Source organism: Arachis duranensis, unplaced genomic scaffold (genome assembly GCF_000817695.3).
Source record: "Arachis duranensis cultivar V14167 unplaced genomic scaffold, aradu.V14167.gnm2.J7QH unplaced_Scaffold_154391, whole genome shotgun sequence".
NCBI lineage: Eukaryota > Viridiplantae > Streptophyta > Magnoliopsida > Fabales > Fabaceae > Arachis > Arachis duranensis.
In genome coordinates this window covers 2026-13046 of record NW_026264156.1, presented here as the reverse complement: position 1 = coordinate 13046, position 11021 = coordinate 2026, and the positions used below count along the sequence as shown (strand labels likewise).

The window sequence follows — 11021 nt, the reverse complement described above, 5'->3', positions numbered from 1 at the left end:
ATTTATATCCTAAATAGAAGAAAGCAATCATAAATCTGAAATACCTCAAATTATATTATATAGAAAATTAAATTAAACATAGGAATCCATAAACCAAATTGGGAAAATAAACAAACTAAAGTAATAGAATAAATAGAAGTAGAAGAGAAATTAAATTAAAGGAACATTGAACCTGGAATGAAGAAGAAATCCTAATCCTAAAAGAAATCCTAATTCCTAAAAACTAAGAGAGAGGAGAGAGCCTCTCTCTCTAGAAAACTACATCTAAAACCTAAAATTGTGAATAATGAATGTTGTATGAATGAATGAATGCATTCCCCCACTTTATAGCTTATAAACTGTGTTTTTGGGCTAAAAATTGGGTCAAAAATAGCCCAGAAATCACCCCCACCAATTTATAGTTCGTACAGGTCGCTGCAAAGTTACGCGGAAGCGTCGTCCACGCGTTCGCGCAGATTGTATTTTTTCCAGGTCATGCATTCACGTAATTCACGCGTGCGTGTCACTTATCTTCGAAGCAGATATGAAAAATTATATATCTTTGCAAAGCTCCGGATGTTAGCTTACCAACGCAACTGAAACTGCCCCATTTAGACCTCTGTAGCTCAGGTTATGACCATTTGAGTGCGAAGAGGTCAGGCTAACAGCTTTGGCAATTCCTTCAGTTTCTTGTACTCCTTCCACTTTTGCATGCTTCTTTTCCATCCTCTGAGCCATTCCTGCCCTGTAATCCCTTAAATCACTTAACGCACATATCACGGCATCCAATGGTAATAAGAGGGAATTAATATTAGCAAATATAAGGCCAAAGAAGCATATTTTCAATCATAGCACAAAATCAGGAAGGAAAACGTAAAACATGCGATTTCTATGAATAAACGTGAGAATAATGGATGAAAAAGCACTCAATTTAGCACAATATAAACCATAAAATGGTGGTTTATCAACCTCCCCACACTTAAACATTAGCATGTCCTCATGCTAAACTCAAGAGAAGCTATAAAGGAGTGAAGAGGAATGGTAAAATGTATGAAATGCAATCCTATCTATATGAATGCAACTAAATGTGAAATGCGTCTACCTACTTGGTTAAAAGTAAACAAATCTTTTAAGAACAAATATGAACTGGATTTCACTAATTCAAATCACAAAATAAAGTACAAGTAAACTTGCAAAAGAAAATAGCTCATGAAAGCAGGGAACAAGGAATCGAGCATCAAACCCTCACTGGAAGTGTATACACTCTAATCGCTCAGGTGTTTGAGGTTCGATTCTCTCAATTCTCTACTAATCTTGCTTTCTAAGGCTTGCTCTTCATCTAACAATCAACAAAAATTTAATGCACCAATACACAAATCAATAGGTCTTTTAAGGGTTGTAATAGGGTCAAGGTCAAGGTAGGATTGTATTTGGTCAAGTGGACTAAAATATGAATCCTTAATTAACCTAAACTTCCCACCTAACTTAGGACAATCCATGTAATTACAATGCAAAATTAACTGCCCATTAACGATGTTTACCACACATTCATGCATCCCAAATTTAAGTACAATTCATATGCATTGATATTATTACTTAACTTGGGTCGTTTTGTCCCTTTTTATTATTTGCTCTTTTTCTTTTCTTTTTCTCTCTCCCTTTTTTTATTTTTCTTTTTATTTTTCTGTTCTTTTGTTTTTCTCAATGCATACGATTAAGATATTGAATGCAAGAATATATGCTCAATTATTGTTTTGCACATTTTCACAAGAATACACAACACCCAATTCTCAAACCAAATGTTTTCAATCCCAATTTTCCCATACTTAAATCATGAACACTTTCACTAGTCTAAGCTAATCAAAGATTCAAATTAAGGACATTATTGTTTTTCGCTTAGAGTTAATGATGTACTAAAATAAAGAACAAATGTGATAAAATAAGCTTAAATTGGTTTGCAAAGGATAATGAAAGGTAAGGCCATATGGGTGTGTAAGCTTAGTGAAATAATGCCTCAATCATATAAGTGCATGCATACATCAAATAATGAAAATATAGAATTAAGCAAGACAAATATCACAATTATAGAGAGAAAAACACACATAAAAAAATAAAATATTGGTTGATAAAATTCAACCAATCAAATAAGCTCAAAATCACACTGGTTTTGTATGTTCGAGCTCTAAACCACGTTCCAAAATAATATTTCTTCAAACAAGTTTCTCAAAAATTTTAATTCAAATTAGTGAAATGCTAAAAAAGGTTTCTTGAAAAAGAAAATATTATTTCAACCCAGTAGTAGTAAAATATACACACAATGTAACAAACACGCAATCAAAGATGCAAATGCAACAACTAACTACAAAGAAGAGTAAGAATTGGTGTTGAAAAGGAAGTAGCGAACCACCGGAAGTCGGTATCGACCTTCCCACACTTAAAGATTGCACAGTCCTTGGTGCATGCAGAGATGTGCAAGTGGATGGGTGTGATGGTTCCTCAGTTGGTGCTCTTTTTGTTCCTCTTCTTGCCGGTGGGTTGGAAGCAACTTTCTCCTTACCCTTCTTGGTGGCCATCCTAAAAAGGGGAAAAAGAAGAAAGGTGTATGAGTTCAAAGGGATAGAGCAAGGAAGGAGACAGTACGAGTGATAATCTTGCCAAGGTAAATGTAATGAGCTAAATACATGGTCGCGACTACATGCAATTAGTTCATCAATGGTAATATAGCAAGTGTAGATTATGGCAATTAGATGCAAGATGTTCATTGGCATGCCGGTAAAGGCATGGGTAGCATAGATCAAGCATCAATAACTAAAATGTATTATTACTCATAACAAACTAATAATCACGTTTGTATTGACAATTATTTTCAATTAATAAAAAGGATTGTAAGGGTGTAGTGAAAGACAGGCATTAGAGTAGAGGAATGGAACAATTAAAAATGCAAAATGCCATACGGGCTTTTTCACAAACACTTAGTATGCATGTTTAATATGATAAGGAAAAAATTAAAATTGAAAGCATGCAAGCAATCCAAAAATATTTAATAATAGTTGTTAAATAATTCCTTAATAATCTACAAGCGATTATAGGAAAATAATCACCCAATTTAGATTTCTAACACCAATTAGAATAATGCAAAAAAAAATAAATAAAAAAGAAGAAGAAAAAGAAAATAAAAAGAAAGAACCTTTGGAAGAAGGTAAAAAAGAGAGGTAGTGGAGAATGGGAGGTGAAGAAAATATGAGAAGAAGAAGAAAAGAGTGAAGAAAGAAAAGAAAGAAGAAAGAAGAGAGAAGGAAATTAGGATTTGGAAAGATAAGATAAGAAAACAGGGTTGCGCAGGGTTCTGGGTGTGTTGCGCACACAACCCGTACGCGTGGTCCACGCGTACGCATGGGTTGCGCACTGAGGGGGCGACACGTAGGCGTCGGTCATGCGTATGCGTGACCGTGTTTGTGCTACTAGTGCGAGGGCAACGTGGCACTCGCACAACCCTCTGTTAGTTTTGGGATGTGTGCCAAAATGTCACATGACGCGTGCGCGTCAGGCACGCGCACGTGTGGTAGTGCTTATTGTGAAAGTGACACGCACGTGTCTACGACGCGTAAGCATGATGCGATTTGTGCCTCGAGCACAGTGCCCGCACCAAGCCAGCCCAACTTTCGGCCAATACACCTTTTACATTGAATTTGCAGGGTCACGCGTGGTACGTGTGAGGTGTGGTAATGCTTGAGCAATTGGCACACTTTCTGCACTATTTCCATGCAACTTTCTGTTCATTTTTTATGCAAAATGAAAAATGCAGAATGCAGATGCTAATGCAAACATTATGAATGACACTAATAAAATTAAAATAAAATAAACTCGGAATAAAAGGAACGATTATACCATGGTGGATTGTCTCCCACCTAGCACTTTTAGTTAAAGTCCTTAAGTTGGACATATGGTGAGCTCCTTGTCATGGCGACTTGTGCTTGAACTTGTCTTGAAACTTCCACCAATGCTTGAAATTCCAATAAGCTCTATCATTCTCAAGTAAATTTGTCAAGCCTTGAGGGAGTTCTTCGCAAGCTTTGAGCTCCCAAAGTCAATCCTCATGTATGCCCAGATCCCAAATCTTGTATCTACACCCGTCTTGAAGTGGATCATCATTATCCCAACCGGGTGGCAAGCAGTCTGAATTCTCTACGGAGTACCAAACTCTTCTTTTAGATCTAACCAAATTATCACCAGTTGAGCCCTTACATCTAGCTCTTGAAATATCAACCTCGATGAGCCTTGATTTGTAACTCCAACCACTAAACAGTCTCCTCTTACGCTTTATGCCACAGAGCTTCCTGAGTTGGCCGTCCATTTCAAGAATACCGTACTCAAGTGGGATAGAAAGATGAACAGAGATAAGTTTTACCCACTCAAGTGAAGGAGTAGACGGCAACCTAGGTGGAGAGGTCTCTAATGACCTTGACAAGGCATTTCCAACTCCTGACCAACCTTCCTGAAGGACTTCCAGTCCCACATTATTCTCGAATTCAATCGAAGAAGGGTCTTCATATTCAGTGGGTTCATCACTAAGAGGACTTGATTCATGATCCTCATCACCAAGGGAACTTGCTTCTTGATCTATCCCATCCAAGTCTTCATAGGGAACATGCCATGGAGGGTGTGCACTAGCCTCCTTGACATCAATCTCAATCTTCTTGGAGGAATACTCTACAATTCTGGATTCCCATGGAGGTTCAGCGTCTCCTAAGTCTTCAACCACTTCTTTCTCTTCAACTACTATGGCTTCCTCCACTTGTTCCAATACAAAGCCATGTTCCTCAATGTCCACCGGAGTTTCTAGTGTCTCCTTTATGCTACGCTCTTCTATTGATTCTCCACATGTAGGCATGGGAGTATTTTGAGTGCTCAGATGTTGTGAAGCTAATTGATTTACTACCTCGGTTAAGGCAGTCGCAAATTCTAGTACATCCCTTTTCATCTTCGCTTGCCCTTGAAGAAGACCACGAAGGATGTCATCCATTGGAGATTGGGGTGGATATGAGAGTTCATTACTTGGGAGGAAGGGTTCATGATAAGAGGGTGGTTCCTCAAGATAAGGATGTGGTGGTTCATCACTCTCCATCTTTTCCACTTGTTGTACCATACACTTCAGTTCCTTGTTCTCAAATTGAGATTCTTTATCCATGAGAGCTTCGGGTGCCATTCGGCTTACCGCTCGGTCTAATTGGCGAAGGGTTACTTGAAATTGATCCATTGTTTTTTTGAGACGATCCCTTGACTCTTATTCTGCTTGGATATCATAAGTAGGACCATTAGGCTCTTGGATTGATGGATATGGATGTGGTGTATATGGAGGTGGTGGTTCTTGTGAGTAAATGGGTTGGAATTGGGGTGGATATATGTATGGCTCATATGGCTCATAGGGTGGTTGATATGGTGGATAAGGGTTAGGATCAGATGAGGGTGTTTGGTAGTAGGGGGCTTGTGAGTATGGTGGTTCAAAGGTGTGTTGGGGAGGTGATTCATAAGCATATGGTGGGGCTTGCTGGTAATTACAAGAGGGTCCACCATATTCATAATCTTGGTACGCTCCCTGGAATGGCTCTTGACCATAGTAATTTGGTGGGTGTTGGTTGTCACGAGAGGGTCCACCATAACTATTGTCTTGGCATGCATTGTAGAATGGTCTTCGTCCACGGTATTTTGGAAGGTTTTGTTGCCTAAAGGGTTGATCAGATCCTCGTGGCTCCGTCCATCTTTGATTGTTTTGACCTTGATGCATATTCCTGTTATAGCTTCCGTTCCTTCCAACAATATTAGAACCAAACTCAAAGTGATGGGGGTGAAAACTCATAGTAACTAATAAAAATTAAAAATAAAAATAAATAAACAAGAAAAAGAAAAATATTTACAATAACCAATAATAAGGCATACGTTTGCAATTTCCCGGCAACGGCGCCATTTTGACGAACGGATTTCTGCTAGTAAAGAAATTCACAAAAATAATCGCGTTGTAAGTATAGTTTCTAAACCAACAGAGAATCCTTTCATACAGAAGTTTGGTTGTCACAAGTAATAAAACCCAATAAAATTTATAACTGAAGTATTTAAACCTCAGGTCGTCTTCACAAGGAATTGCAGGGAGGTGTGTTTATTATTGGTTACGGAAAAAGTATATTCTTGGGTTTTTGAATAAGGAATGAGAAAAGTAAATTGCAAGAAATTAATTTGAATAACTAATAAAACTCTTGGCAAGGTATAAGAACTGGAAATCCTGTCCTAGTTATCCTTATCACTGGTGATGAGAATTGTTCACTGCTCCCACTTAGTTAACCCTTACTAAATAAAGGAAAGTCAAGTGGACTAATCAATTTGATTCCTCAAGTCCTAGTCAACTCCTAAGGAAAGACTAGCTTTAAAGGGATCCAAACCAATAAGCAAATTCCAATTATCAATCACAAAGGAGTTTGATAACTCGAGTGTCACCAATTACTCAATCAAAGCCAAAAGGGGAAAATCCAAATTATTTATATCCTAAATAGAAGAAAGCAATCATAAATTTTTTTCAAGTACTTTCAAAATTTAGAAAACTTTGTTGACCATCATGCGAACCATATTTCAGGTTGTTGGAACACTCTTCACGCATCATCAAAAATGTGTAATAGTTGATACTCAAGGACAGGGAAACCATAGAAAGATAACCGCATTTATAGGTGGTCTGGATCTTTGTGATGGGCGTTATGATACACCTGAGCACAGGATTGTCCGAGATCTTGACACTGTTTTTCAGAATGATCATCATAATCCTACATTTTCTGTAAGTTTATCATCCTCTACTGGATAGAAAACTTCCATGTGATCCTTCCACCAATCAACATAGTGCTCGTTAGGAATAAACTTTTGTTTTAAGGTCTTTGTTGGTAGGGAGATGAAGATCACTAAGGAGCTCTTATCAAGTAACTGTTCTTATACTTCCCATTTTTAAAAACAGGCAGGAGTCAAGTGTCCAAGGCAAGCATGGCATGACTTACATTGCAAAATTGAGGGTCCTGCTGTGTATGATATACTCACTAATTTTGAGCAGCGCTGGAGAAAAGCCGCTAGATGGTCTGAGTTGGGTAAAAAAATCAAGAGAGTATCGTATTGGCAAGATGATTCTCTCATCAAGTTGGAACGCATTTCTTGGATTCTCAGTCCTTCTGAGTCAGTTCCAAATGATCATCCTGACTTGTGGGTTTCCAAGGAAGATGACCCCCAAAATTGGAACGTTCAGGTTGCTAATTGGTTGCCTCTAAACTATTAGCTTCCATTTTCTTCTCTTTTGTTTCAACTACCAATTTGTTTGCTTATATTTTCATTTGCCATTTTAACAGGTTTTTCGATCTATTGACTCTGGCTCAGTGAAAGGGTTTCCTAAGGATGTACTCGAAGCTGAGAATCAGGTTACTTACTATAAACCTTTGATATACGATTAAGATGAACTTGTCGGTATACATAAATACATAACCGTCAGGTTTTCTTTGTTGTTAACTTCATTTTATTGCCATTTACTGCAGAACCTCGTTTGTGCAAAAAATTTGGTGATTGACAAGAGTATTCAGACAGCATACATACATGCGATAAGATCTGCACAACATTTTATTTATATCGAGAATCAATATTTCATCGGATCATCCTTTGCATGGCCATCCTACAAAGAAGCAGGTATTGTTTACTCGTACAACTTTGATTGCTAAAGTTTCTATATGATTATTTGATTAACAGTACACATGTTATTTATGTTTGATACTTAGCTCTTGTGTTGTGCCTGCAATACCATTCTTATCTCACATTTTTATAATGCTTTCCCTAATTAAATCCTACCTAGTCGGTTTGTTGATGATCTTTTTCATTAGTTATTTTAGTGAAGACATTTTCAAACTATCGAGTATTCTGTTCAATGACCAGGTGCTGATAACCTAATTCCTATGGAGTTAGCACTGAAGATAGTTAGTAAGATTAGATCCAAGGAGAGGTTTACAGTTTATATTGTCATCCCAATGTTTCCTGAAGGTGTCCCTTCTTCGGTGGCAATGCAAGAGATTCTGTTTTGGCAGGTAATGTATGTTTGAATACAATACTCAGCTGTCAACAAGCATATATAGATATTTTGTTTAAATAATAATTTGATGATTTCTTATAGATTCATTATAATGGAATTCGTATTTTCAGAGACAAACTATGCAGATGATGTATGACATCATAGCTCGGGAGTTAAAAGCTGCAAACCTTGAAAACAGCCATCCACAAGACTACCTAAACTTTTACTGTCTCGGAAACAGGGAGAATTTAACTGAAGTTCCAAACTCAAATGCTTCTGTGATTTCAAATAGTAGCGAAACGGTAATCATTCAAAACCAAATTTGACTGACTTATTGTGCATAATGTAATTAGAACTGCTATTTTATGTTGGGGGCATTACATATAACTTGACTCTCTAACGAATGGTCATCAGGTTGCATCTTCCAAGTACAACCGTTTTATGGTTTATGTACATGCAAAAGGAATGGTTGTGGATGATGAATATGTTATACTCGGATCGGCCAACATTAATCAACGATCAATGGCTGGATCGAGAGATACAGAGATCGCAATGGGTGCATATCAACCCCATCATACATGGGCTAAGAAACAGAGGCATCCACATGGTCATGTATATGGGTACAGAATGTCTTTATGGGCGGAACACATGGGTTACATCGATGAATGCTTCAAGGAGCCTGAAACTTTGGAATGCGTCCAAATTGTGAACAAGATTGCTGAAGAGAACTGGAATAAGTATACAGCTGATTCTTTTGCACCAATGCAAGGGCACCTAATGAAATATCCTGTAAGAGTAGATGCAAATGGCAAGGTCAGCTGCTTACCCGGTTTTGAGACTTTCCCAGATGTTGGTGGCAAAGTACTTGGCTCACGCTCAACCCTTCCCTCTGCTCTAACAACATAGCCATGACCAACCACTATTAAGGGAATTTTGTACCATATACCTTGTATAGTCTACGTAAATAGGCTGCGCTTTGTGATTACTAAGCAGTTTTCGCTGCCTCATTGTTTGTACAATCAGCCACTTAATCAAAAATCAAACCACCAGTCCTGTAGGCTATACATACCAATGACGGCGTTCAATATAACTTTACTAGTGCTAATTTTGCATATCCGTTGGAGAAAAAGCGAAACTCCAGTATAATTTTGTAACATTAATATGAAAATTATGTAAATAATCTTTGGCTTAAGTCAGTCTTTTTATTTGGTGACTATCTGTAGACAGTAAAGGGTCTTTCAATTTCAAAATGTGGAAATTTGAATAAGTTAAAAGTAGTCCTAAATAAGTAACAGCAATGTTTTAAAGGATTATTACAAATAGATTGCAGTATATTTCCAAAAATGATTAAAAATCATGAAAAGATTAATTTGATTTATACGCGCACGGTCGATATGAGTTTGTGTACATTCGAGGTGAGTAATCTAATACTAAACCTTTAGAAGAAGATTGTCCGTGAGTGAAATGCTGACTTATCTTAAAGGAGAGGGCATGAGAGTTGGATTCTTTAAGGTGTTTTATATGCAGTGTTGGTTCATCTGTATTTTGCCTCTCTCCTATTTAGTCATTCATTTATGTTCGAGTGAATTTTACTCTTTGATTTTAATGTCCTTCAATTTCTCTTTCAATACCAACTGTTTCTTATTCATTCTCATTTACATTTAGTTTCCACCTTTTCAAACAAGTAAAAAGAACATAAAATTTTAAATTTCAGTTTTGAATTGAAAAAAAAAAAAAAGTATATTTATAACCTCCTGTTTTCATTGTTCAATGTATTCTTCTAGTTGCTTCTCCTCCGTTTTATTTTTTCAATCCATCATTGTGGTCGCGATGGTGGCAGTGAAGGACGTGGTAGCTGTGGCGGTCGCTCAGATGTGGTGGGGATGGGTCACATGGCCTGGAACTGTAACAAAGGAGGAAGTTGTGGCGCTAGCTTGCTACAGCTGTGGTGGGGATGAGCCATATGGCCAGGGGTTGCAACCAAGGAGGAAGCAGATGTGGAAGCATGCACGACGACGGTGGTAACAGCGGATCTGCTACAACTATGGGGATTCTAGGCATCTTGCAAGGGACTTTCCAATAAGCCCTTTGAAAACGAGGTCTGATCACGTTGATGTCCAGATTTTAAATTTCAGGATTTTTTGTGTGATGTTTTCTAAGTTTTTTTTAGATCTACTATCTTTCGAATTTTTGTGATTTTTAAATTTGTTTTTTATTTTTTCGCTTTAGATGTGTTTCGATTGAAATGCGAAAAATCAAATATGAGCGTTAGATATGCATGGCTTCTTCATGTGCATCAATTGCTCCACTATTTGTCGCAGTTTGAGAGTGTATATCAGCTTTGTTAAGCAAGTTGTTGCTTCTTTTTCTGGTAGCTGACCGTTTAAATTGTTTTGACTTTCTTACTCTTTTTTTTTTTTAATTTGCAAATTTGATCATGCAGCTGATTATTTGTTGGGAGTGCTATGCTTTGACTGATTATGTGTATGATGAATATAGAGTACTGTATTATACTGCTCATGTTGTGTCACCTTTTATAACTTTTTCATTTTTGTTCGTATGGCATAAACTTGAATAGAAAATACACTTTATCTAACGCTTTAGATTTAGATTTTTTGTTTTTAAACAAATTTACACATTATTACCTTATCAAGGGCCTTATTTTGATTATTGGTTTTGAATTCCTTGTTTTGATAGTGTTAGTCAAAGAGTAACTTAGTTGAAGAGTTGCTACTCGAGTTTTCGAGAATGTCGATTCGAAAAGTGGTTGTTGATAGAAGGAGTCTCGATTTGGTATAACACATTGATGAATGAAGCTGACGGTTGACATGTCAAGTTCAACGATGCACAAGGACAGTTATTTGACTTTGTATTTTGGCGGGAACAATTATTTTTTTTCAAATTCTTCAAAGATGGCACTTCACAGGATAAGATTGGTTGGATTGGTTTATATATTAAT

General features: G+C 37.1%; 1 protein-coding gene across 1 annotated transcript; it reads left to right on the top strand.

Moving 5' to 3' along the window:
• The first annotated feature begins 6586 nt into the window (after positions 1-6586).
• Positions 6587-9197, top strand: LOC107472125 (phospholipase D delta-like). The gene is made up of 7 exons (XM_016091680.3): positions 6587-6799; positions 6974-7255; positions 7356-7424; positions 7539-7686; positions 7930-8078; positions 8194-8364; positions 8477-9197. The coding sequence occupies exons 1-7, from the start codon at positions 6587-6589 to the stop codon at positions 8966-8968; spliced, it is 1524 nt and encodes a 507-aa protein (XP_015947166.1). The 3' UTR covers positions 8969-9197.
• The last annotated feature ends 1824 nt before the right edge of the window (positions 9198-11021 follow it).